The 27,707-nt window shown below is 43.9% G+C and overlaps 1 protein-coding gene across 1 annotated transcript; it reads right to left on the minus strand.

Moving 5' to 3' along the window:
• Positions 1 to 1,288: 1,288 nt before the first annotated feature.
• ZC3H14 (zinc finger CCCH-type containing 14) lies at positions 1,289 to 27,681 on the minus strand. Its single transcript, XM_081173118.1, has 17 exons — positions 27,506 to 27,681; positions 24,403 to 24,445; positions 22,768 to 22,882; positions 20,955 to 20,995; positions 20,425 to 20,620; positions 19,116 to 19,536; positions 13,506 to 13,666; positions 12,191 to 12,291; positions 10,454 to 10,609; positions 9,711 to 9,785; positions 8,119 to 8,278; positions 6,822 to 7,045; positions 5,822 to 5,942; positions 4,171 to 4,307; positions 2,766 to 2,860; positions 1,803 to 1,909; positions 1,289 to 1,546 (listed from the first exon to the last, which is right to left on the minus strand). The coding sequence occupies exons 1-17, from the start codon at positions 27,539 to 27,541 to the stop codon at positions 1,540 to 1,542; spliced, it is 2,196 nt and encodes a 731-aa protein (XP_081029244.1). The 5' UTR covers positions 27,542 to 27,681; the 3' UTR covers positions 1,289 to 1,539.
• Positions 27,682 to 27,707: the final 26 nt, after the last annotated feature.

Raw genomic sequence — 27,707 nt, forward strand, 5'->3', positions numbered from 1 at the left:
CTTTGGGGGTGGGGGGGGAGGAGGCAGCAAAGCGAGGGACTGAGGGACGGCGGCAGCTGAGGCGGCGGCGGCTGTTGTGGTGGTGGCGGCGATAGCGGGCGGAGGAGGGGCAGCGGCGGGGCCGAGGTGGCCGGCGGCGGCGGGGGAGGCGGCGGCGGGTGGAGCAGGAGGGCGGCCGAGGCCGGTGAGGGAGTAGGGTTGCCCGGGGCTTGAGGAGCCGTCGCCGGGAGTTGCTGCTGCTGTTGTTGCTGCTGCTGCCTGGACATGCCGGCCTCCTCCTCGTCCGCTGTCTCGCGCTCCTCCCTTTTGCACGCGCTGCCCCGCCGCCGCCCCATTGGCTGGGTCCTGTCAGCTGATCCTGTGTTATTTCCTGTGTGTGTGTGTGTGTGAGGGGAGAATGGAGAGAGAAACCTCGGCACCACCACCGCGGAGCCGCCCCCGGCTCGACGCGGATCCTCGCCGCCGCCGCCTCTCACCGCCCGACTCGCCCGCCTCCCTCCCACGGCACACCAGCCAACTTCTCACGGCACACTAGTGTGCCACGGAACACCGGTTGGGAAACACTGATCTAGACTAACAGCAATGAAGGCAACAGATACAATTTAGGCCTTTCCTTAAACAGCATTTAGAAGACAGAATGCTCTTTCCCCCATACAAACTACCTTCCAGGAGTGAATTCTAAAGCAAAGCTGAAGGATTCATCAACAACTTAACAGCTAGCCAGACTGTACCTTAACCAGGTTTACAGTCAAACTTTAAAATCTGGTTTCAAATGCTAGCTGTAGCAAGCTTTGACACTAATTTGAATAAACTGGGAGAGGGAAATTCAGTCTGTTGGGATGGGGTGCTGACAGCTGACCTGCAGTTATATCTCTCCACCAGCCTGATTTCCATTCAAAAGAGTTCTATTTAATTTATTCCATTTATATCTTGCCTTTCTTCCCAGCTGGTCTCTCATTCAGGCATTGACCAGACCCAGACCTATCATAATCCACATACTTTAGATGTCATTAAATTGGTAACATTTCCCTACTTTTAAGAGCTTGCTTACTATTTTCTAGAAAAGAAATTTAAATGGCAAAAAAGGTGAGGTAATCTATACTGAAGATGATGGTTTCTTTAAAGCACATATGAGTTATATTACTTTAACAACGATTTCCCAAAACAAACAGTTTCTTTGTAATGCAGTAATTTTCCCCAGTCTTGGAATGGATGCTCCAAAGGAGATTTGTAAAATTGTGCGCAAAAAGGAGAAACTTACTGGCCCAACGTAAGTAGGACAATAACCGTGCCTTGACATTTTTATTAGTGTTAAAGCAAAATCCTCTTCCCTACTGACATTTTTACAGTAAAAATATGTAAAACCAGTTATTAAATATACAAGTTTTGAAAATTTCACATTTCAAGTAGGCAATCGACTTCATTTTATGAAACAATATAGATTCAAGGCCTGGCATATACAATAGCTTTTACAGCATCTTGTTCCATCAGTGAGTATCCGCCCATCATTGTACAATGGTGAATTATGGGTTGTGCAAATTATTCACTGAAAAAAAATAAATACAGAAAATTAGAAAATGTGTCATGATAATTATCGTTCTGCCCTAAAAATCACCAATCTCCATATATTTCAAAATTAGGGAGGGCAAAACTCTGAAAAATGAGTTTTCAACATATAATGAAGAACTGCTCTTACTCAAGTTTCTTACAGTTTTTGCCTAACAGCTTGTTAAGCAAAATGATCGTGCATTTTCATGTTTGATTAGCATGTGCAATTTAACAGAGTAAGAGAAATACATTACCTAGTTTGAGTTCGGGTCCATTTTAAGGCATGACGTGGTGGTACAGAAACAGAAGGATGGTAAAACGTACAGTCGACTCTGGTACACTGAGTGTTAAACCTGCAATGCTAAGTAAATAACAGGATTGAGAAAAGGCAATGGCAAGGGAGTTCAGTTTTGCCTGTTTAGTCGAATCCATAGAGTGTACACTACTTGCATATTTCTATTTGAAGTATGACATACCTTTAATACAAGCTTTCAAATATACGACTTGGGTTATCTTAACATAGGGTGGAAGATTTCTACGGTCGATTGACTACTACAAATCCTAGGACCAGTTCAATAAAATTCACTTGATGAATAGCACCTGATGAACATGTGAACTGAGTCAATGTAAAAACATTGTATTTATAAGGTGATATGAAATTCCCATCTGGATTGTTATAGACGGTTCATTCACAGGTGCATATCACCACTTGATGCTGCATACATCAAGGAATGAATATGCATACGGCAACCAAATCCTACAATGGAAGGGGAAGTCCATTTTCACTTATTTCCCCCTTTCCTCTGGTGTCCCCGACCGCTGTCCCTCAAATCTGCTCCAGAGGGTTGGGGGATCCTTTGGACAGCAAGGGACGAAGGGTGGAACAGGAGAAGGGGGACACAATTGGATTTGACAATAGTTAAAATCTAAAATAAGGTGCGTATAAATTGCAAACTAGGACTACTTCTTGAGTATAACAAGACCTGTGCTTAGCCTTCCTTCCTGGTTGATGTATATAATGCATGTGTGCATGTATGCACACAGATGTTGTCAAGCGCAGCGTAAGGTACTCTTGAAGGCTGGAAATATTAATAGTGATTATTTAACGAGGCTGGGCTAATATTTCATATTCCCTGGGCGCAGAATGAGTTCCACTTAAAGCTTCAGCCCAACTTTTTGAAACTCCCCTGCAGAGGAAATGAAAACATGGTACTTACTTTGGGATGGTAGAAAGGGCATTCCATTTTCTTACAAGCAGGGAAGAATCGACATAGTTGGCTGTTAGAAGATGTTGGCGGTGCTGGAGGTGGAGCTGCAAAACCCATTAATGGAGGAGGGAAGTGACTGATACCAGACACAACAGCGAATGGTTTCACGTGTACTGACAACATTAAAAAAAGACTGCAATTTCAATTCCTAAAGTTCAACAGCAGGAAATTGTTCCTGGAGGCAAGTGAGACAACCACCTTGCTGCACTAAGATGGTCTGGATCTGGTCAGTGTCTGGATGGGATCCATTTGCTGCAAATCCCATAAGATTATGACAGACCAGATATAAATATAACGGATAAATAAGCAGTTAAAAACCAAAATTCAGATTGCTTCAGAAAGACGCAACATTGACAAAAACACATAACCATTTTTCCATCTGTGTTCAAAACACAGCTTTCTGCAAAATTTCATGGTCTGTGAAAGGGGAAAACACAGCTCAAATCATGTTGTGCCACAAAGTTGTTTCCAAGCTGAAAAGCAGGGGGAGGGGGGAGGAGAAACAGAGATACTGGGAGTCTTGGGTCCTCCAAGGAGGACAAGGAAGTGGCTAGCCATAACATTTGCTGGAAGCGGCAGCAATGAGCTAGGCAAAGAAGGGGAGCACCTTCCCATCACCCCACAAGCTGCTGTCGGTCCTTGTGGGACAGGGCTGAGTTCAGACACCTTGGCCTGCCTCCTCTTACATTAAAAAGACAACTTTGTGATGTCTTTTAAATTATCATTCAGCAGCCTGCGCTGCTGCAACCAAATATTATGAAACATGCATACTGCGGACTGCAATGGTCACAACTACCAACGGTTGCAAGATGATTCTATCTTATACATTCGCCACTGTTTGCAACGCACTGGTTGGCGGAGCTGTTGGCCTGGCATATTTTGTTTTATGCTTTTTTTGGCGGTGGTGGTAGGGGGAAGGCAGAGCTGTCGAAGAGCACTGCAAACTTTTTACGCTGTGGTTTGGCACAGCGGATTTGCTGCTGGACTTTTCTTTTGTCGTTAGCAAATGGCAAGTTTGGTGTGCCGCTGTGCTGCTTTGTTGCATTTTCAACAATTGTTTCAGCCATCCGGGAGTGTGTGTGTGTGTGTGTGTGTGTGTGTGTGTGTGTGTGGAGGTCAGAATCAACAACTGACCCAATTGATAGCAGAGGCAGGAGGAACCTAAGAAGAGCCCTGCTCCACCAATCAAAGGTCCATCTAGTTCAGTATCTTGTTTCCCAACTTGGCCAATTGGATGTCTCTGGGAAACCCACAAGCAACCTGCCTTTGGTTTCGCTAGATCAGATTCTGCTGTCACCAGCACATTCTTCCCAGCAAGCCCACATCAAAACCTGGAATAGCAATAAATCTTTACCTGGTTTAGGAGGTGGCAGTGGGGTCCGACGACTGGCATGAGTGTAGGGGCAATCTGGCTTGGTGCACTTGGCATCGTATTTACAATTTGGATGGATGAACAAGCATTTGTCCGCAAATTTGCAGTTGGGAAAGACTCTGGAATGTGAAAGGGAAAGCTGCTGGGTAAACTTGTTAGAATGCATTCACTTTCAAAATAATGTCTATGTTTACACCTCAGTCCTCACCCCTGGCATCAAATACAGTTTTACTTAAATCAAGACACTGGTGCTCTTGGGCTAGAATTCTAAAGGAAAACCTCAATTCCGATTTTTCGAAAAACCCTCTGGCTTCAAGTGCTTTCCATGCTCAAATAATAAACGGGCAGAAATCTGGAAGTCAATTCTAGAGAGTTCAAAGCAACCAAAAAAGTTACATGTGTGCCAAAATCAAGGTCTGCCAAGTTGGTAAGGTCTGGGTTTTTCCAATGAAATCCCCAAACTCTAAAATGGGCATAAAAAGAGCCAAAATGGATCCCAATGATGTCAGTGGACATACTCAATACTGAACTGAAGGGGGGGGGGGAGGTTAGTTGTCAGACCTCTAGAGAACTGATCTGATGTTTGTGGATTAAGAACTGGACTGGTGGGGAAAGGGGAATCTCGTCACTGCCACATCATCCTGAGCACTCAGCCCTCTGCAGTGACCCCATTTCATTCTATGTTTTGTGGATTTTTTAGATCACAGATGAATTAAATGCTCTGAGAAAGGTCTAAAGAGCTGAATAGTGCTGACATAAATCTGCTCGAGGGAGCTGCAGAACAATATATGAAGTAGCAATGCATTCTGAAACACTTAAAACAGCTTTTCAGCTCTTCCCCCAAACCTCGCTGTACTATATATACCTCACAATATTAATTGTATTCCCTCTTTTCATAAGGATTTGCCTCTATCACAATTCAATATATACTTCTATAGTGTATATTTCTCACAGCTATTTTCTGGATGTTGTTAGCCTGCATCCCTCTGGATGTTGTTAGCCAGCATCTCCCATCACCCCTGGCCATGCTGCTTTGAGCTGTAGGGTCCTTCAACTTTAGCCTCGGTTGGGTACACGAAACCCTGACTACGCTACCCGTTTGGCTACACCTGTTCTACTGTGGTGATGCAAGAAGCCAACCAAATCCACAGCTGTCAGGAAGCAGAGCTGGAGACCCAAGAGCAGACCCACCTCCCTTCTCTCCCAGAAGCTTTTGTGCAGTGGCCTGCTCAATCAGACCCCATCTAGCCGAGCATCCTGTTTACTGCTGTAGTCAGCCAATGGCTTTTGCGAAGCACACAAGCCTGGCAGAAAGGCAATTGCCCTTCCAATATAATCCCTCTACCTAGTCTTCAGAAATGAACCGACCTGACCCTGGAACTTTGATTAGGCGTTATGACAAATAACCAACGGCAGACCTCTCCTCCTCTTTGCCTCTGTCCAATCCCCTTTTGCCCTTTAAGCTAGTGGCCATTGCCATAACCCGTGGCACGGAAATTTCATTCCAGTGCAGTGGAGGCTTTTGCTCAGGACTAATACAGAGGAGAAGACAGGGGGAGAAGCTAATTTTTGTGAACGCTGTGCCTGAAGACCAGGAGGGCCAACTGCATCAAGAAGCATTTGTACCACTAACTTGCACGGCAATGTGGGGTGATGGAAGGCACATTCGTCTCCATTTTTGCAGGCGGGCCAATACTTGCAGCGCTCGGGTACTTTTTCCGCTTTGTGCAGGGCACCAACATCCTCCATCTCCACTGCAGAGAGAAAGCAAAGAGGCTCCAGTTGATCTCAAGTGGTTTGGCTGTTCAAATTTAAGACCGGTTCCATCACAGGGATTATTTACCCACATCAAAACCATGCAAATTTGAGACTCTCAAGTGTCAAAATGTGATGGGGCGTGCTATTTATTTAAAATATTCCTGCCCCACCTAGGCCTCCAAGTCAAGAGAAGAAAAATAAACAGAATATTTGTTTAAAATAAAAAAACAATAATTATAAGGCACCAGCGATTGAAAAATACAATACACAACCAGCTGCTGTTACACATGTGACATGGGGAAATCGCTCCTGGCTCATGATTTCATCTCTGGGACAGAAGCATTTCTGTCCTAGGCAACTGTATAGCCTGAGGCTCCTGGCCCAAACAGTAGAGATGATCATAACTGGCTACCCCCCCAGGATTTAGGAGCCTACTGTTTGCTGCCTCAATCCCAGATGAGCTTTCATTGAGTCAGGAACGCAGGGTTGGCAAAAGTGGTATCCCTTCAGGTGTTGTTGTGCTCCAACTGTCCTAAGCCTCATCAGGTGCATGGCCAATGGCCAGGGATGATGGCAATATCTGCAGGACCGCAACTCCCCAACCACTGCCTTAAATGTGGTGCATCCAACCAGGGCCTGTGCTGTTTGCTAATTATGCTTAGACAACGTTGAGGGTGGGGATCAGAGCTGTGTTCTTCCCATTGTGAGAGGTCTATTAGAAAAGAACCTGCCATGGGAACTTAGCCTGCAGTTCAGTCACTGCATTCCTTCCTGCCTTGTGCTCAGCTCGAGTTGCCCAAAGAAAGCAATGCAAATAAAGAAGCTTTGCAACGAAGCTAACAAAAGATGCTTATCCACTGGGGATGGACTGTTACCATCGGTGCTCTCCAGCTGTCTGGATATAACGTGCATCTGTTGCGCACGAAGGCTTCTTAATCCCTTGTTGGCTGTTGCTTTGGGGGCAACTGGCCTTACTCCTTCCATGAGACTCATTTCCTCCTCCTCTTGATCAGACAAGTATCCTGGCGGGCTGGGGACTCCGTCCAAGGTGACTATGAACTTGGGACTAGCAGGCTTCTCTGGCTGCACAAGCTGCTCCCTGGGATGAGAGAGGGGAACCCAGAAGGAACGTCAAAGCTACTGAAACAGAGAGCAGACTAAATGTGTGACAATACAACACCCAATTCATGACAATTTGTGAAAGTTTTCTGTTGACAAAAGACCAAACTTTGTTGTTGTTTTTAAGGTACATTCTTATCTCTAAACCACTTTCCTTAAACTTCTGATAACTGAGATATGCATTTTTTCTAAGCTAAAATAGAAAAGATGCTCCCCTCTCAGTTTGTGTAAGGAGAGAACGTAAGATTCCTGATGGATCAGACTAGAGGCCTCTCTAACTGAGCATCATCTTTCTCAGTGGCCATCCAGATGCCTCTGGGAGGTCTCCAAGCAGGATATGAGACCCGAAGGATTTCCTGTCCCCAGAGGCAACTGATTGGCTGAGTCTGTATGAGTCATTGCTCTTCCAATCAGAAGGCCCATCCAGAATTGTGACTCATGCAGGGTCACAGTAAGTAGGCTTCTTGCTACCACAAGGCAGGGTGATGGTCACCCGTTTAAGATGGTTTTAAGAAGGAATTAGACAAGTTTGTGAAAAATTAAGATTGTCAGTGGCTACTGGTCACAATAGCTGTATTTATGATCAGAGGCAGCATGCCTCTGGACACCAGTTTCTGAGGAACAAGCAAGAAAGGGCTATTTTCCTACTATCTGATTGCAGCCAATAAGGACATGGCCTGCCCTCAGCTGCTTTTGTAGGTGGATCCTTTGGGCTCATTCAATCAACTGATTTATTGCAATGTGCTAGCAGTTTGTGAATTATTGGACTAAAGTAGCCCTGTCATTTAATGAGCCATTTGAAGGCAGGTAAAAAAAGCCAGGAAGAGGAACTAGGGCAATTCACCATGGCTCTCTTTTTTAGAAAAGGAGTAAACACATCTTCAAAGCTAAGAGACCTAATTCACACAACCCCTTTGACATTTCCCTATGTATGATGCGACTGAGCACCAAAACACACCACTCATGTAATCAGGTATGCCAGTTGCTGCAACTAGGTAACTAAGCTTGAGTTTCTTAAGCCTTTTACTGAATTTTTAAGGAACAACTTTTTACCTTGCCTGTATGAGCCGTCCTGAAAGTGCCTGTAAGGCCTCCGAGGCCCTCTTACCCACTTCCAGATTCTGGGGCACCATTATCTCCTCGGACAGCTTGGGCTTCTTCAAGATAAATGATCTGGTGTCTGTGTGGACCATCGATTCCAAGTCATAGTAATCTAAGCCAGAGAAAATGGTAGAAGTGTTCAAATCAGGCTGTCGTAACCCAAGCACGGGGACAAGTGTGAAGCTCTTTAATGAGGATAAGCAAAGTCACGCAGACTGCCCAGTTGAGCATTAAACTAGCATATTTTCCACTGCAGCAGGAACAGAACTGTACAGGTATCCCCTCACTTGCGTGCGACCACATATACACGCGGCACCAGGAAATCAATCAATCAATCAATCAATCAATCAATCAATTCTAACCTGAAATGGTGGGAGATCTGGAAAGTCCTTGTGGCTGGTGAGGAGACCCTCCAAGAGCCCAAATAGGATGCTAGTGAGCCAAAAGTCTAGAAGAAAAGACTCCAAGGGCCCCAAATGGCACACAGGAGCTCTCACTGCTGCCACACTACCCTGCTCAAGCGCTGTTAGATGGGAAGCTGCACTTACTGCAGTGGGCTCCCCACTAACGCACATTTCACTTATGTGTGCGAGAGTTTAGAATGTAACCTCAGAGTAAGTGGGGAGTTGCCTGTGCAAGCAGCCACTGAAGTCAAGATGGCACTGCACTAGATAGGCTGCTAATTCAGTTCATATGCTGTCGTCACTCCTGGCCCAGCGGTCCTTTAATGGATACAAGAGTGGCCGCAAGAAACCACGCTTGCAACCGCTGCAGAACAGAGTGTTAAACGTGGCACAGTGCTATGCACATGCATAGTCCTATCCCTGCTGCTAGCTCTGCACCAGGAGAAGCAACTAGTATTGGATGTTAATTGAGCAAGAGTGGCATTGGTGGGGAAAGAGAAAAGCAAAAGAGGGAAGCACAGGGTGGATGGCCAACCCGTGCAGGCCATTGCATGACTGCATTAAAAGCATCTCTTAAGTACATGGGATGTTGTGTAGAAAGCTATCTAAGATTCATTGCTTGAACAAAGGTGGCTATTATAGTGCAGTCAGAATGAATGCCTTTGACATGACCCATCAGGAATTTCCCCCTGTGCAAGTCTCCCTGAAATAAATGGTGCCAGCCCAATAATCCACCTGCTTGATTCCATTTATTTAAACAGGACTTTCCTCAGAGAATCTCCCAAGAGGGCTTTCAAGGCAAACAGAATGAACGGATGTGTGCTTCGGAACACTCAGTCAAATGAAGGCCTTCAAAAGTACTCCACAGTTTGCTACAATCTGAAATAAAAGCAATTTAAGCTTCCTCCAACACAAAATTAATGCATCAACGTCGGACATAGTAACACAAAGTCCACTCGGGATTGGCTTTAAAAGCAGGTGACAAAATAAGTACCTTCCCATTAGCAAAACACTGAAGGGACTTAAGTTTTTTCAAATAAGATTTGGACTTTAACCTAATAAAAGTTAAATGGCACCGTTTTTGGCTGTTAGTGGATTTGGGAAGCCTGCTTTCTTTTTCATTAAATAACTACAGCTAACCTTGTGCCTTTTGTAATGCTTCTCCAATGGCGGGTTCAATCTGGAGACGGGAAAAGAGCTGCCTTTGCTGGGTTCCTAAAATAAATGTGGAATGAAAAAGTATTTTACTGCCTGTGCAACTCAAATTCTTAACAAGTGCTCTCCCACCCTCCGCAAGGCACAGGATTCTCTTACAATCAGCTTCCACTTATTCCTAGTCATCTGCACAATTGCTAAGAGATTTCTGCCTCCTCTATGGACCTATTTGAGCAATACTTTACTCTTGGATTCTACCTAGAGAGACTGGAAGTGGACTTTGGGCTTCCGCACTGCCTCCCTGCTCTGTAGCTGGTTTTATCTCAGAGTCAACATTACCTTGGATGCCTTTAAAAGGGGATTAAGGCAAATTTAAGATGGATAGATAGGTCCACCCTTGGTTAATTGGATGGCTACCCCATAATGGCTAATTGGAACATCTCCGTTTAGAGGCAATGAATGCCACTGAATTCCAGTTGCCAGATTGGTAGGAAAAGAGACTTTATGCCCTGCTGGTGGGCTTCACAGAAGCAGTCCAGTAACAGAAGATGTGGCCCCCCCCCTCATTATAGTGAGGAAATGAAAGAGGAACACACAAGAATCTGAGGCTTATTGGGTTGAGCTTCCTGTTCAACAGAATTATATGTGCCTGCAGCATAACGCACGTTTTTGGGCTGGAGAACAGAATTAATCTCTCCTTGAGAACAGAGCACTTTCTTCAGTATCACCTGGAAGTCTCCCTAATGCTTGCTCCTTTGGCTCCTCTTCCTGTATCTGGGAGTTCCCTCTGGACGGCCGGCTCTGGCCATGTATCACTTCCAGAAAGGTTTCCTCTTGAGATGTCCGGGTTCTGGGAGCCACAGGAACTGTCTGCTTTGCTGGCACTTTCCACAAAGAAAAAAGAAAAAGCCATCAAAGGCCGATATGCAAAGAAGAAGTGATTCATCATCACAAAAGTTAATTGCATTCTCTAAAAATCCAGACAAATAGGCCCCAAAAAGCAGCAATTTCTAACCTCATAAAAGTTTGGCTTTCAGACGGATTTCTGGCACGAAATTAACTCAAGACATTAATTAATAAGCTACCCCTTTATCGCTCCACGAACCTTCTGCTTTTGTCTTTTATACCAGCTATACTTCTGCTTTCACTTGAATGTGTTGGTTTGGAGAACATTTGTCTCAGTCAAATGTTAGCTGACACACTGGCTAGACAGCCAGCAGAGAAATGATAAGCTGTCCGGTTGCACTGATGCTTCCATCTGGCTGCTAATACAGTATCATCATCTAGGGGGCAAGAACATTTGCCAGCACTTCTCACAGTCCTTTCTTACTTGAGGGGGAGCCACTGAAGGCCCTTCCTGCCAATGCCAGAAGATTACAGTGGGCTTTAGATTCTCAGCAAGGCTACAATGCTAGAACATTAATGTGTGGTTTCAGTGCTCCATTTCACGGGTTGTTTTTACTATTGCAATGTAGATTGCTGCAAGCAATCTTGAAAACCTTCTGCTAGGAGAGCTGGAATGTAAATCCCATCAGCGAAATATAGAAATATTTCAAAGACTTAAGGACCGATCTGCACGTTGAGCTTAAAGTAAGATTTATACCCACTTAACCATCATGGTTTCCCCCAAAGAATCCTGCTAATTGTACTGAAAATTCTGTGTTGGGTACTTCTAGTTCCCTCACAGCACTACGGATCCCAGTTTTAGCCTGCAATCTGCACTTCCCTGGGAATAAGCTTCAATAAACGTGCAAATAGACATGTCTGGGATGGCATTGTTAGTCCAGGGCATAGATAAGGCATAAGGGAGACTGTGGGAGCTTTTCCGTAACAAGTGGGGCTTCTGTTCACTTGCAACACCATTTGGTGCCAGCTATGCAGCAAACAGCTCACTTGTGAGATGTTCACTTGCAATGAAAACTGACCTGTGGGGCTGGTGTCTGTAGCGTCAAACCAAAAACCATTTCCAGAGGGGCAGCCATGTTAAGTCTACTGCAGTTAAAACAACAAACAGTGGCACCTTAACATGGATGATGGCAGGATTTTTCAGGGACTAAAGTCCACCTCATCAGATGCTCGGTGCATTGCCTGATGTTAAAACTTAAACATATGCAAAATATGCACGGTTAGCATTCACAACAGATCTTAAGTTCAATCCTTTGTGTCTCGCGCCACTGGAGTCGCTGCCAATCAGGTTTGACAATACAATGGACGAATAGCCTGACACGATAGAAGGGAGCGTCCTATGACCCTAACAGCAATAATCGAAGATAAAACAAACATCCTAACTTAGAACACCTGCAGTTATAGTAAGATAGAAAACCATTGTGACTCATGCCACAGGTGGTGGCAGTGATCTTTTGGATATGTTGCTGTTTAGGTTTATCTTCCTGTGCCTCGATTCACTCGGGCTTACTAAACTGGGCTTGGAGCTCACGCATCCCTATCAAACTACAGTCACTTACCTGCAGCATAATTTGTTGTCTTTGTAACAGATTCCTGGGCTTCAGAGATAGCCTTCAATATTAAATTCTTATTGGCCTGTTTGTTAGGCGGCAGCGAAGGCCTGGAGGGATTGAACAAAAAAAGATACAAGGAAATTAATTTGTCATTGTAGAAGAGTGAAGTATTGCTAAGCTGTGTTTTCAAAAGCTTGGCTGAAATCCTCATGAGGTGCACAGATGAGAATTTTTGGAGTTATTTGATCATCCGCCACCTTCTGTTGCATCCGCCACCTTCTGTGCTACTCTGTGAGCCATGCATCCTATTACTGAAATAGGACTGATTTCTCTTCTCCTGGCATTCATCTCCACACAGAGGGCACCCTTCAATATTCTGCAATCCCCTACCATACATCCAGTGACTGTAGAAGTCACGCTTCTGCTGTGGCGGCCGCAGAGGCCAATATGGATGCGCTCCTGATCTTCTGTAGTCCTCTCTGACCTCATTCCCTTTTCTGCAAACATAATGAAATAACTGTTGGATACAACTTTCGGATCCACAGCAAAATACACCTTGAGATCAGCACTGGCCTGCAAGGTACTGCCGGGAAAACACTGCAGGGGAGCTAAAGTGGAAGGGAAGTCCCACCTTGGTTGTTGGCCTCGGAGGCAGAGGACACTCTAGTCAGGACTTTTGAACATGTAGGTCACATGACCTCCTGACACCAGCAGTGTGCCGAGTCAGCAACTGTGGGTTCACACGACCGAGGCATCTCCTACCCATCAGTTTCTGGTTCAGTTAGCAATTCCTCTCCCCACTTGATCACCCTGCAGCAATGGCAGCAGTTCCCACTAGCGTCATGCTTCCAGGGCTTGCATTTGTTTTCTCCTCCGTAAGCAATCATTTACTGTAAAAGCCAGGCCTTAATTACAGTGGTACCTCGGGTTAAGAACTTAATTCATTCCGGAGGTCCATTCTTAACCTGAAACTGTTCTTAACCTGAAGCACCGCTTTAGCTAATGGGGCCTCCTCCTGCTGCCCTGCCGCCAGAGCACGATTTGTGTTCTCATCCTGAAGCAAAGTTCTTAATCCGAGGCACTATTTCTGGGTTAGCGGAGTCTGTAACCTGAAGCATCTGCAACCCAAGGTACCACTGTAATCAAGCAATACGATGGCAACAAAATTACTTCTAATGTATTTTCCTGGGCATATGGCATCATTTGATCTTGCCATGTGGCCCAACACCCAGAAACAACTTAGGCACATCAGGAACTCAGGACAATCTATTTTGATGCTTACTTTCTTTGGCCTAATTCAAACCCCACAATTCTTAGGTACCTTCTCTCAGGTTTTGCAGGCACAGAGACGCTGCTGGAGATGCCTCCCAGACGGAGTCCACAGTCTTCCTCTTCCTCCTCCTCCTCTCCATCGTTGCTGAACCGTTTCACTCGGACTACAGAGCTTACAACTGGGAGTTTTCTCTTCCTCAAGTTTTCTTCCTGCAAGCGATACAATAATTTATTTGATACGTTTTTGTTTGAGAAATTTGTAGCATCCCCTTTAAGGCAGGCATTTCCAGGACAACGTAACTATCATTGATTTTGCTTTGGAAAAGAAAAAGTGGCTGGTTTTCCCAATGTCCATGCCCAATGTGTTTTCCATGCCTGATGGTGAGTGAAGCCTGTTAACAGGCAAAAAAAAAAAAAAACCCACACCATGTAACTGAAGTAATCACAATTATACCCCTGCTTGCTCCTTACTCCCTCGGGATTTTTGCTGTGTTGAATTTCCTAAACATCATGTACATTTGTTGGTGAATATATAGAGAAAGGTATGGTTATGTGTGTGTAAAACTTTAAACACACACACACACACACATTGGGACAACTGGATGGATCAAAAGCATGTACTTAATCTTTGAAGAAACATGATGTTTTCTAAAGTGCAACATAATAATAATAATAATAATAATAATAATAATAATAATAATAATAATAAATGTACTTAACAAGCTGTTAAAATTCCAGAAACAAGACTCAGATTCACAGGTACTATGCAGTGTTCAGGCCTTAGTTCCCTTCACCCCAAGAGTGATTCAGATGATCATATTTGCCCTTGCTGTACCACTCAAAGCCAAAATCTACCACAGCAAGTCCTCGCTTCTTTCTCATCCACCTGCCCCCTCCAATTTTGCTTCGGAAGGTTGTTTTGGAATCAGAGAGGTGGATGGTTCCCAGTGGATCAATTAGTCGAACTCCCCACGCTATATTTAAAAGCAATGGCAGGTGTTCAGTTGACTTTTTCTTGGGGAGCTGAGCTCATTTTGTTTTGTTTTGTTCCTCTTCCCGTTACCCCAACCTGTCCCATTTTCAGGATAACCTCAGGATCCCACCGCAATAAGAGGTTCTTAGCACAAAGGGGGGGGGTCAGGTTGGGTTTTCAACCTTTATTTATCACATTCACATCCTGCTTTCCCCTCAAGGAGCTCACAAGAGCAGGTGGGTGGTTTCTCCCATTTTATCCTCACAACAGCTCTGTGAAGGAGGGAAAGCAGAGTGTCAGTCACTACGGTTGCCCAATGAGCTTCGTAGAATTTCAATCTGAGTCCCCTTTGTTCAAATCCATGACACTTTCATCAGCAACTCATGAAAGGAAGAGCTGGAGGGAAAGAATGCATGCAGGATACAGCTTTAAAAGCAAAACACACAAGAACAAAAAAGGGCAATCACCTTCATCAAGGCAGATTGCATTTTAAAAAGAATCCAAATTCTAAAATTATTCACCAAGAATTATGGATGCTAGGGCAAAATTTGTGCAGATTTATTGGCTGACTTACTGCGAAAGTCAGAGGCAGCGAGGTGGGAAGAGGATAATACAGAGAGGAAGAGCAGTGAGAGACAGAATGAGTGTTTGTGATTAAGCATGAAGGGGAGACTGGTCAAACACTAGAGGCTCATCCACACTAACCTTTTGCCCCACACTTCCTAGGCACAGATCCAATCTCTAAAGTGCTGTGTCCGAGTGTGTTTTTTTATGTCCTGGCCCTTTTCAGTGAAAACCTGCTTTTTAATGCAGGATCAGAAGAAACAGCAATTAGGGCTTTCTGCAGATTACTCTGGTTCAGGGGTAAATAGCTGGTTTGGGCAGGGAAAGTGCCAGGGCAAAAAAAAGAAAAAAAAGGACTTGGACACAGCACTTTAAAACACAGATGTGTGCCTAGAAACACAGCACAAAAGGATGTCTGGATGAGCCCTAAGATGGAAAGGCAGAAACTCATGTATCATAAAAGTTATTTGGCAAGTCCTTCTTGCATTCTCTCTCTCCCCACCCCCACAAATCAATGTTCACTCACAACCAAGGAAGTTAGAAATTTGCCTTCTAAAGAAAACAAATTTATATTTACACTCCCAGCCACTTACTCATCCATACCTAAGAATGTAATGCTTGATAGTATCCTGCCCCCTTGACACAAAGGGTGAGTGCAGAAGACACTAACACATAGCAAAAAAGGACAGGAGAGTCACATCCATCATGGAGGAAAGGAACCAGTAGCTAATATCAAGACAGCCCAAAATATGGTGAGATTAGCTAGATGTGACAGAGAAGAGCCGGTCCAGAGTGAGATTCTCAATTTTGTATGATCAACTGTTAAGAGTGGGGGATTTGTTGAGAAGGGCACCTACAACATGTGTGACTTATTTTAATACTTTGCAATAAGCTAGTGCTGGTCCCTCCAAAATAGTCCACTGATGTGTTTATTTTTAAAATAACACACTACTCAAGTTATAAAATGGATTGAAACTGTAACCTGAGGAAGAACTCAGAAGCCTCCCACTTCCCACTAGTGGTTCTGCTTAGCGCCATCAATGTATGCACTGATATATAGAGTGACGTCTCGGGGTGTTTTAATGTCCCAAAGGCTTTACAAATTTTTGACAGAGGAGGAGACAATGGGAAAAGGAGAGGCAGACATGACAAGGGGCGGAATTTTATTATTTATTCATTTAAATATTTATATCCCGCCGTTCCATGCCTTTCAAAGATACAACACCAACACAATGTAAAATACAGTCTTAGAAACGACAACAACAACATTGATAAAACACACCAGCAGACATTATCTGAAGGCACTTGACTAAAAATGGTCAGCTGGCCTAAAACAGTTTGATGTGCATGCTCATTAAGGGGGTTGTTCCAGAGTACTGGTGCCACTACACCAACTGCAGCTCCGTTGATGGGAGGACAGTGAAAGTGGCCTTAAAAACTGAGCCAAGATCTCATGCAGGTTCAGAGGAGATGATGATCCACAAGGTACATTGGTTTGGTCCCACGTCAGTTTTGAAGGTCAAGGCCAGCGCTTGGAATTGAGCTTGAAAGCAAATTTGTAGCAATGAAGCTTGTACAAAACAAGTGCAAAATGGTAGACCCTACGGGCCCCAGCATTCTGAATCGCTTGACATTCCTGGATTGCAGCTCCACATAAGGCACATTAGAGTAATCCAACCTGGAAATAACCGTGCTAGATTTGATTTCTCCTGGAAAGAGCACAGCTGGCAAATCAGATGGAGTTGGTCAAAGGCAATCCAGGGCACTGTTGTCACTTCCACATGAAAGAGCACAGACAGATCTAGCAGCACACCCAAGCTGTGAACCTGCTGCTTCTGGGGAGGGTAACCCTATCCAAACAAGTTGATCTCCTCACCCAGGATCATCAGCACCACCTGTCCAAACCCTGAGGTCATCTACAGAGGCCCTTCTCAGTGTGCCTTCTCCATTGGAAGTGCCTCCATCTTGAAGGATGTGCTGTCTCTAAGGAAGCTTTCTTTGTCATCCTTTTGCCACCAGGCTAAGACTTTTTTTTATTCTCCTAGGCCTTTTTAAAGATTTCATTAGTTTAGTCCCTGTGCTACAGTTGATAGTGCTAACTGCAGTATTTGCTCACTGTTTTCAGCTCATGTGGTCTGTATTTTCTTTTATTGGATTGGCCTTTCAGTATTTCTGTTTCTTGCCGGGTTAGTTTTTTTAAGATTCACTGAATTATTATTTTTTACTGAATCATTCTTATATTTTTAACTGACTGTATACAATGCCTAGAGAACTTGTTTTATGAAGGGGGTCTAACAAATATGATTAACAATGAATACATACAGACATATACATATGCCTGTCTTGTCTGGAGTTTCAGTTTGTTCACCCTCATCGACTTCAAGACTCCCAGACACAGAGTATGTATGCAAAAATTCTTTCTCCTTTGGGGCTATTGGCTACGACAACTTATGTCAGCGGACCACATTGCTGTCTAGGTTATCTTCCAGTGGTCCCATGCCAGAAGTGGGTGAGGGCAAAGGAAAAAGCTGACAAAGCAAAATATGAAACTATTACCTTTGTACAGTAGGCTGGTTTCTTCATGCAGCCCTCTCTATCCAAGCAAGCACCCACTGCAGGAGGGTGCATAGAAGGGTTGATGAAGCAATTGATCTCAGAAGGGTGTGTGGCCTGGGGAGAATCTCAGGGCCAGAGGCAGAGGCCTGGAGGGACCCAAATGGCCCCTGGGCCTGAAGTTCCCCACCCTTGACCTGAACCAAAGGCTTCCGACATGAGGATCCCAAACTGAAACCTATTATTTAAAATGAACAATGATACTTATATGCCCTTCTAAAAGATCTGGGGTGGAGGAAGCAGCCGCCGGGTGCGTAGAACAAGTGGTCACAAGGATATTGTCCAATTAGAATATGGGGCAAATAGGTACTGAAAGTCACATATCCATTCATCCCATTTCCTTTCTTACAGTGTGTTTTGCTCTACAAAAGACCAGAGAGCTAATGCTGGGATTGACCACAGGCTGATTCAGTGACAAACTCTAGAACATGCAGGGATCTGAAAACCAAAAGTCACACAACCTGAACAGGCAAGGTTCTAAGAACAGCATCTAGATAAACAAGATAGTTGGTTTTACCCTCAAGTTCAGCTTAGTTTGATGATTTTCAAACTTCATTCCAAGGAACTCTCATTTTTCCTCGCAAATGTTCAGGGTTGCTCAGTGACAAGGTCAGCAAAGGCAGTCAAGCTTCTCTGAATGACAGCTGGCCCATCAAGAGTGCTGGGTGTGAACTCAGGCACACTCTTAGCTCATACAGTGCTGCAATCTGTGCCTATCTATTTATTACCCCTCTCTCTTTTCAAGGCACTTAGGTGCCATACAATGTTCCTTCTGGTTTATCTTCACCACAACCCTGTGAGGTAGGGTTAGGCTTAGATATGGAGACTAGGCCATGCTCATGGATGAGTGGGAATTTGAACCTAGGTCTTGGCGTTCTAATCACTATACTACACTGACTCTCTTGGTAAGTGAAGACCTTAGGCCATTGGTCTTCAACTGGAGGGTTGGGAATAACCATCAGGTTGTGGCCTGATCTAAGGTGGGTCTCAACAGCACCATACAAATATTGAGTAAAAATTAAGAAATGGGTCTGCAAATGCATTCCATTGGGTTAAAGGTGAGTCCTGGGTCTGGAAGCATTGAAGACTATTGCCCAGGAGCATTCTCCAGAATATTCTACAACACGAAGGAGTTCCAGTCAGACACATTAGTGCGACAAGAGATCCCCAACAACAGGAAACTTGAAATCCTCTTATTTAGTATTAGCCAATGAACAAACCTAAGAAAAATGGACCCATAACACTCATGCAAGGCCCAGCTATGCCCAGGTGAGGGCTACAACTGCTACTCACCCTATTTAAGGCTAACACCATACACACACACACATTTTTCACCCCCTAGTCACTAAAGCAACTAGAATCTGGATGCCACAAGGTTTAGATGCCATGTGTGAGATATTTTTGACCACTCTTGCTATGTTTAGAACAGGGGACTCCAAGTGTCCATGGTGACCTCCGTTTGTTGAGTACATGTTAAATTACCGGCATAGCTTGGGCTTACATACTTACCTCACTGCTAATTTTATCAGCATTCCCTTTGGCAGTGGGCCTGTAACTCTCAGCCAAGCTGCCAAACACGTCTGGATCGCAGAGCTGGACGGCTTCCAGTGACCTGCCGCCCTGCATGTCGAGCTGCTTGCCAGTCTGTATGCTACTCTGTTGTGGCATTCTCTGAAAGTGCATGTTGCCTTCTGCACCTCGGCTTGCTGGTGGGCGGTAGATTTCAGCAGATGGGCGGGAGGAACCGTAAGTCACCGTCACAAGAGGCTTCTTCCGGGGCAGCCGATTCTCCTGCACAAAATTGAGGTCTTCATCAATGAGGTCATCCGGCTCAGGCTTAATGTCGATCACAGCTTCCAAGGGGGACAGCTCCCTGAGAGGTTTCACAGTTGACATCAGGAGAGATGGGGAGGTGTCTTGGCGAGGCTGCCTGTGTGAGAAGAGAAAATATTACCTCTACCTCATGTCAAGAAAATGCTTGCTTGAAGCCTCCAAATTGAGAAGGGAGCATAAGAATATGTTTGTCAAACTTTCACAGCTCTGTTCCAGGTAGTCCTCACCTATGAGGAGGCGTGAATTGCTATAAGGTGCTTCAGGGTCAACCCAATCCTAAATTGAATGAAAAATCTGTTTTTGCTTCTGACACTTTGGGGCAATTCTAACCCCACTGGAATGACCGAGAAGACCAGAAAAAAAACCATGTACATAGGCTACTAGAGGTCACAGTGACTGCACCAAATTCTCTAGACCAAATGAAAATTCCCCAGTGCAACTTATCCTCATTCAAAATGTTCAGATTCAAATTTTCCCATTCAAAACAATTATTTCCCTTATCACAGACTTTATGCTGCTGCTTGTGTTGTTCCAGGTTGCCCTTGTGACTTCTGGGGAACAACATCCCTAACCTCTTTCAAAAGAATCAAAAAGTCCTCCAGTTTGATGATCAGCTTCAACACCAAACTATCAATGTGAGAGGCAAGCACAACCTATGGAATGCATTTACGAAGGCTCCCACAAGGCTTTATTTCATATGAGAATGTTGTTGTTGCTATTTAAGGTGCATGTCCACACACACACCACTTAATCATCAGTGTTTCTAAGCAGTGTTACAGTTGTGCTGTTCAAAAGATAATGACCAGTGCTGTTCAAAAGATAATGTCCAATAAGGCAGTATTACTGCTCTATAGTATTTATTTTAGCATTTCAAAATTGTAAATAGCAATTGGGTGGCTTGGCAGAAAAGCAATACATAAATGCAATGAACAAATGCGTAAATAACCACTATGTGTTACTGGTTTTTAAGACGTGAGAACCTTACCGGGAGGCAGCAATTTTCTGTTCCTGGGAGCTGGTTGAAACTCGAGAGTCACTCCTTTCTGGTCGAGAACTTGAGACTGTAAGGGGCTGTAGGACTTCCTCCCCACTTCTCTCCTCATTTCCACTTGAAATGCTTTTAACAGAAGGCAAACTGCTCTCAAAGATGTTCGATTCCGAAGATTTTAAGTTGGTAGGTTCTGGAGATACAGGTATTCCTTATCTTATTTCAAAGTTCAATGAAGTATTAACACATAACTGTAAAACATGTTTTGCTGCAGATTTCGATAGAAATGCATTTCCTTCAGTTCACATTGAGTAATATATGCTTTCAAAATAATATTTTCCCTGTTTGCATGAGAATGTTACTTAAAATTCTAATTTCTGTGCAGTCATAACAATTAAACTCTTACATAACATGCAACAATAATTATTTTTAATGTCTAAAATGTAAATGAAAGCATACACACATTATCCCTTCCTGAAGATGCTTAATTTCCAAACAATAAGCCAGGTTGTCTTTCCTTTACTTACCTGTAGTTACAGACCGAAGCTTATCTAGCACACCATGAAGCCTGAAAAATAAGAAAAACATTTTAATGGCTAGCATCTGTTTCAAATGCAGTTTCTGAAGGGATATGCTACTTCGTTATGCTGAAATTTGGAATAAAGAGCAAATGACTTTCTTAATGCAAGTTATCAGCATGGAGGCAAGTGCAATGCAGTGTAGCACAATGGATTGGAATACTAGAAACCAAATTCAAGACCCTGCTCTGCCATCAAACCTTCTAGATCAGTGTTTCTTGAGCTTGGGTCTCCAGCTGTTGTTGGACTACAACTCCCATCAACCCTAGCTAGCAGGACCAGTGGTAAGGGATGATGGGAGGTGTAGTTCAACAACAGCTGGAGACCCAAACTAGAGAAACACTGTTCTAGGTCGATGAGACCAAATCATCAACTCTCAAACTTGTTAAGGAATGCAGTTATTGAGTTAATTATCCATGAGTCAGCAGAGATTACTCATTCCCCACAATGCACCTGCAGGCATCTTGTGACTCTCTTATCTGTGTTACTGGGCAGATCTGTGGCAAGTAACTTTGTGTATATAAAAAAGGGCTTAGCGTAAAATATACTGTGTGAGTTGTTGGAAGTTGGCTGTTGCAGCACTGTGAAGTTGTTGAAACACTTTGTAAAGATTACAGGTAGGTAGCCGTGTTGGTCTGCCGTAGTTGAAACAAAACAAAATAAATAAAATAAAATAAAAAATTCCTACCAGTAGCACCTTAGAGACCAACTAAGTTAGTTATTGGTATGAGCTTTCGTGTGTATACCAATAATTAACTTAGTTGGTCTACTGGAAGGAATTTTTTATTTTATTTTATTTATTTTGTTTTGTTTCAAGTTTGTAAAGAGAGAGAAAGACCACACTTCAGGACTCACAAAACTCTAAGCTGTTGCAGGACTCTGCAAATTGACTTAGAACTTCATTCAGCAAGGAGTGTGAATCAAATACCCTCCTCTGGGCTCAGAGAGAGAGAAGACATATGTAACATCTGTAAATAGTATGGGTGAGTGTTGATGTTGGCTTAGTAAAGACAACTCTGCTACATGGCTGTTTCCTGTCGTGAGCTTAACTGCTTGACTGAGCTTCTGCATCACATATTCACAACCCCAGCAAAAGTAACATACAACCCAAAGTATTAAAACAGGATCAATAAAAAGTTTTATTATTGTTTCTGATCCCCGTTTTTATCAATACCATCAACTAAAGGCATATCCACATAGTTGCCTCTTGTGCTTTGAATTCAGCATTTCAGTGCAAAATTGGAAGAATACCAAACTGCACATGTATCACACGTAACAACAGCAGATGCACTGACCCATTTCAAAGGAGGATCCAGGAAATGGGTGGGTGAGGAAACTCGGAAAACTGAGTTGCTCTCCCAGCAACATCAAGCTGGATGTTACACTTCATTTGACAACTAAGGTAAAAGCCAGTCATAAAATGACTCAGTACATAGAACTAGGTCATGAGTTTTAAGATGCATCAGCTTTACCATTCAAATTCAGGAAAAGGAGATGGTCAAACCATAGTATTCTTCCTTCTGTGAAATGCAACCAGTTCTTATGCCACGACACATTTGCTCAGCACCTGAAAAATAAGCTGAACCTCCTAGTCCTGGCCATTTCCACGAGCTCATCTGCCTTGGGTGGCTTTATTTTGCAATGTTGCACAGGTGAAGGTTATTCATGTGCCCTGGCCTAAGCACTCATCTAGACGTGGAGGTTTCAGGATCAGACTACAAAAGAATTATAGTTCAAAGAATTAGAGGGATGAGAAACATACCATACAGTGAATCTCACAGTGTTGTTTCCCAGAAAGAGGGAAAGGTCCTCCGTCATCTGCTCCTGGCTCTTCTTGTTGGCCACCATGACCATGATATAATCAGGCAGCTCTTCATCTGATTTAAAGAAAGGGAAATATAACTGGATGTTATATGTTTTAAGGGCAGCTGTAGAGTTTGACTACAAAACAGTCATAAAAAGGGGAGAGGGCAACTTTCAGATTATCCCAGGCATAGAACAAGAAACAGAATCATTACAGGAAATGGCATGGACCAGAGACAGTATGAAGCCATGTAGTTAGACTCCCAGGGGTACAGAATAAAGGTGCGCTATTAGAACATAGATGTTGCTGGTTGCAAACAGTAGCCCTGATGGCAAAAGGCCCTGCAGCACAATTCTATGCATGCTTTAGTTGGGATTAAGCACCATTGAATTCTGTGGGACTTAATTCCAAGTGGAAGTGCATAGGAATACTTAATGTGAAATTCTGGGGTCTTCTTCCCTTCCCTTCTGGTCTTTCTTTTTCCCAATTTAACTTGTTTCAGAATACTGCCTATGTTTTATTGTGGGTTTTTCTTTACTAAGTTTGGGGTATGGAATTTCCTTTTTATTTACTTATTTCCTGATTTTATTTTCAATGCCCACCAGTAAGGGGAACCATATATGAAGAAAAATGTGGCACATCTGCTTTGGATATTTGCTCATTATTATTTCTATAGCACCTACAACCAGGCGCTTTACAATTAAAAACGAAACACACAAGAGTTACACAGAAATGCACACCAAGGTTATTAGGGTTGCATAAAAGCCTTTCCCCCTGTATCCTGATGGCTACAGTGTGAGACAGGTTAGGCCAGGGGTCAGCAAACTTTTTCAGCAGGGGGCCGGTCCACTGTCCCTCAGACCTTGTAGGGGGCCGGACTGTATTTTTTTTTGGGGGGGTGACGAATTCCTATGCCTCACAAATAACCCAGAGATGCATTTTAAATAAAAGCACACATTCTGCTCATGTAAAAACACCAGGCAGGCCCCACAAATAACCCAAAGATGCATTTTAAACAAAAGGACACATTCTACTCATGTAAAAACATGCTGACCGTCTGCGGGTCAGATTTGGAAGGCGATTGGGTCGGATCCGGCCCCCAGGCCTTAGTTTGCCCACCCATGGGTTAGGCTGAGAGATGGTAGCAGGCCCATACCAAAGCTGACGAACCTGTGGCCTTCCAGATGCTGCTGAAGTACAACTCCCATAATCCCTTATTATAGGCAATGCTGGCTGGGGCAGATGGGAGTAGGATTTCATCTGGAAAGCCACGGGTTCCCCATCCTGGCTCAATGCCTTCACAACTGTGGAACAGACAGAAATTCAATAGGTGTTGTTTTCCTCAGCATGGAGATATAGTGATGGGAAATGTGGCACCTGCTTACATTATAAATCATTATGGGATACTTGGTAGTAATAACAAATGGTGAACAGTCTTTGTACATACATGTAAGAAAATAGCCCCAAACTAGATCTGCAATCCTATTCCCATTTACCTGGCAGGAAACCCCACTGAATACAATGGGACTTGCTTTTGAGTAAAAAATGCATTGTTGTGCCCTATTTTTACAACTAAAGGCACAAGAAACTTACCCACATATGCTCCCAGCTCCTGTAGCTTTCCTTTTATAGCACTCTATATGAAGAACAGAAGAGCAGCCATTTAGGATTGCACAGTTTCAAACAAAAGGCATTCAGATGTTGCTCTAGAAGTCTCAAACTCAAAACCAAGGTTTAAATGAGTTTGTTCTTGAGGGACTGCCTGATGTAAATGGCAGCAAAACATTATTAATTTAGACAGTGCCATCAGCGGGCATGGTACCTTCCAGCAGACAGTGCCCTGTCCTGAGGATCTTATAATCTAAAATTCAACATCGAGAGGAAAATGGAGTTGAAAAATGGAGACAGGCGTAAAAAGGAAAAGAATATGCAGCTGTTACATGGGCTCAGATTGCATTTCCGTAGGTCAAGGGAGTGACAGACTCCAATATAATATTCCTTCCTGTGCTACAGGTGGGCTAATGTAAACACATTGTTGTCATATAAACACAAGCTACTAATATAAGTTCATCATTATACAGAGGCTTTCCATACAAAATTATAAAAAAACAAAGGATTGCATTTAGCTATAGCTTTCATGGAGAGCTAAGGCTTTAAGACTGCAATCCTCCACACTCACATTTTACTTGAAAGCAACTTTTAAATGCAAGGATTCCTGCCCTCCTCGACAACTGGGCTCATGGCAAACATTTTACAAAATAAAGGATGATTTGGAGATTCAGTGTGTTTGTTTTGTGAGTATCCTTACAGCTAGGTGGCATAGAAAAAGGACCGTTTGCTTTATACCTAGGTGGATAAAAATTACATATCGCTTCTAAAAATAAACATATTAAGTATTATTGACTAAAAAGTCTTAGAGGAAATCTGAATAAAAACATGTTAAAGCCTATACTTATAATATCTTAAAACTGGTTTGCAACTAACGGTATTAAAGGTTGCTTTTCTATGCTAGAGGAAAAACCTTGCGGGGGAGGGGGGAAGTATATGACTTCTGAAGACCGGCATGACCCAAAGTTGTGTACCGTGTGCTTACTATTGAATCCAGGGTCTAACAAGGTCCCACATGTGCTATACTCTGGGAGACATCCTCCTCCATTTCACGAGGATTATCCACTGATCTCTCCAACAACCTGATCTCTGCAGTGCTTTCTGTTCTCAAATCACAAATATTTGAAATTCTACTTACTAAACAACATGGCATTTACTGCACTTCCATTCCATGAAGAAACACTGTTTTGCCAAGTAACTATTAATCACTGATTGTAGAAGTTCTGAATATTTATTTATTCTACCTTGAATTCTGTGATGAAAGGCAGTATATATAGAAATCAGTATTTTGTCTGTAAACAGACATAGTTCTGAAGTGCATGGGCTACATGTTCAAATATTTTAGATCATACTCCTAGGTTACATAAAGGCTCTTTGCATTTGAAAATCAGTATGTTTGAATTGTTACAGCAATCAGTTAAATGTGCATGACTGTTCAGGAAATAGAAGATGTCCAGCACCATTTGTTTATTTAAAAGATGTTTATCCCTTCTTCTAGGTATTCACCCTAAAAACATTGAGAAACTTTACTTACGGTAAATAAAATAAATTAGTCATGGTGGCTCAAAATTCATGATTTAAAAGCAATTCACCCATGCACAGCAAAATATTTTTACAAGGGAATCATACAAGCCCATATATTTGCAGATTTGGTACACTTCAGATGAAGTAGTGCAGGTCTCCAAAATTTGTTCTGCAAATGGACATGAGGAATTGTGCATTATTGAACCACTTTATGTGGATTTCTGAGGTATTGTGCCATCTCTATTACTTTCTGCCTAATCAAACCATAAGGATGTTTGTTCTGTGCTACGGTTTCTATGGTGACTGAGCTACAAGTCCAGGTCCTGGGAGGATTGCCCTACCTTTAGGAATTGCGTAATGAATAAAATTACGCTGGGTGATTTTGGAAAATTCAGTTGTTTCTTCTCCTATCATGGCAGTGTTGTGATGGGAAACGCTGCATGAGACCCCAAAAGGCAACACTTTATTTTTGAGCGACTAGAAGTCGCTCCATCCTGCAATTTCTACAGAGATGCATCTGAACTGAATAAACAAGCCTCCAAAATCAAGGGGGGCAATGTCTGGTTTAAAAATATTTATTTTATTTTACTCATTATCGATGCTATCCAATATGGCCTGCCCACTAACAGAAGGACAGAGGAAAAAACAATTTACAATCATTCCCACTCTCCACTCCGTCAAAATCTGCTCAAAGGTCTTTCAACCTTCTGAAACACGTAGGGGGATATTGGGGCTGCTTGGGCAAGCGGGTAAATAACAAAAAATGCCCATTTCCCATTCTGATATTAGATTTCTTCTAGCGTAGACTGTATTCAAATACCTCCATACCCCACATCTTTCATCCATGGAGCTCAGGTGACATTTACATGGCTCTCCCCTGCCCTTTTCATCCTCAAAACATGTAAGGCATGTTAGATATGGAGAGGTAGCGACTTTGCCCAAAGTTACCCAGTGGGTTTTCAGTACTTAGGGGAGAACTTGAACCCGGGCTTTGTTGTTGTTTTGCCGACTACGTAGGAAAACGGGGAGGAGGGGGCCGAGGATTTGAGAAAACAAAGCAATAAAGTTTTGGCCTTTTGCAGCGGGGGGGGGGTGGATAAGAGGATGCGCGTTTCCATAGTATTAAATGTTTTGTGTTTTTTTTTGAAGGGGGGGATGCAATATCCAGGCAGGCAGGCAGAAGACTTCCCGCATATCTCTGCCCTACCAGTGCGTGGTGTGGGGTATTTGTCAGGATATCTAAATAGGCAGAGCAACCCCACAAGCTCGTAGGCGGGGGGCTCGAATTTGTCCTGTGAGCCACACAACAAGCTCTGGGGGCTGGAGATGACTCCGGGTCGAAGGGCGGCGCGGGGAAAGCTTCGCCCTCGCCGCCTCCAGTTTGTGAGGAGGAAGGGTCTTGCCCCCCCCCCGAGCCCGCCCATGGGGTCCCCTGAAGGGGCGACGGGTCTGGGCCCACCCCGAAGTTGGGGGGAAGGCACCCTCTTTTCCTTTTCACCCCGCCCGGCTTCCCCCTCCTCCTCCTCCGGGCTGCCCTTCTCCCCCGCGCGGCTCCACCTCTCACCCGGATCTTGCGGCTGATCTCGGTGCCGATCTCCATGGCCTCCGATCGGGCGCCCGTCCCGCTCCTGCGGCGCGCGGGGGTGGTGGTAGTGAGGGAAACCAAACAAGTGAGCTAGGCCCAGGCCTGGACCAGAGTCGGAGCCCGTGCGAGCGAGCTGGGCCGCGAGGGAGGAGTGGCCGCTCGGCGAGGCAGCGCCCCCTGC

This window comes from Podarcis bocagei, assembly GCF_964188305.1.
Source record: "Podarcis bocagei genome assembly, chromosome: 1".
Lineage (NCBI taxonomy): Eukaryota > Metazoa > Chordata > Lepidosauria > Squamata > Lacertidae > Podarcis > Podarcis bocagei.

Excerpts from the sequence above, each read along its gene's own strand:
- ZC3H14 (XM_081173118.1), bottom strand. The coding sequence starts at position 27,541 with ATGGAGATCGGCACCGAGATCAGCCGCAAGATCCGG. Across the intron at positions 24,446-27,505 it reads AGATCAGCCGCAAGATCCGG|AGTGCTATAAAAGGAAAGCT; the intron begins GTGAGAGGTGGA and ends TTCTTCATATAG. Across the intron at positions 20,621-20,954 it reads GCTTCGGTCTGTAACTACAG|AACCTACCAACTTAAAATCT; the intron begins GTAAGTAAAGGA and ends CTGTATCTCCAG.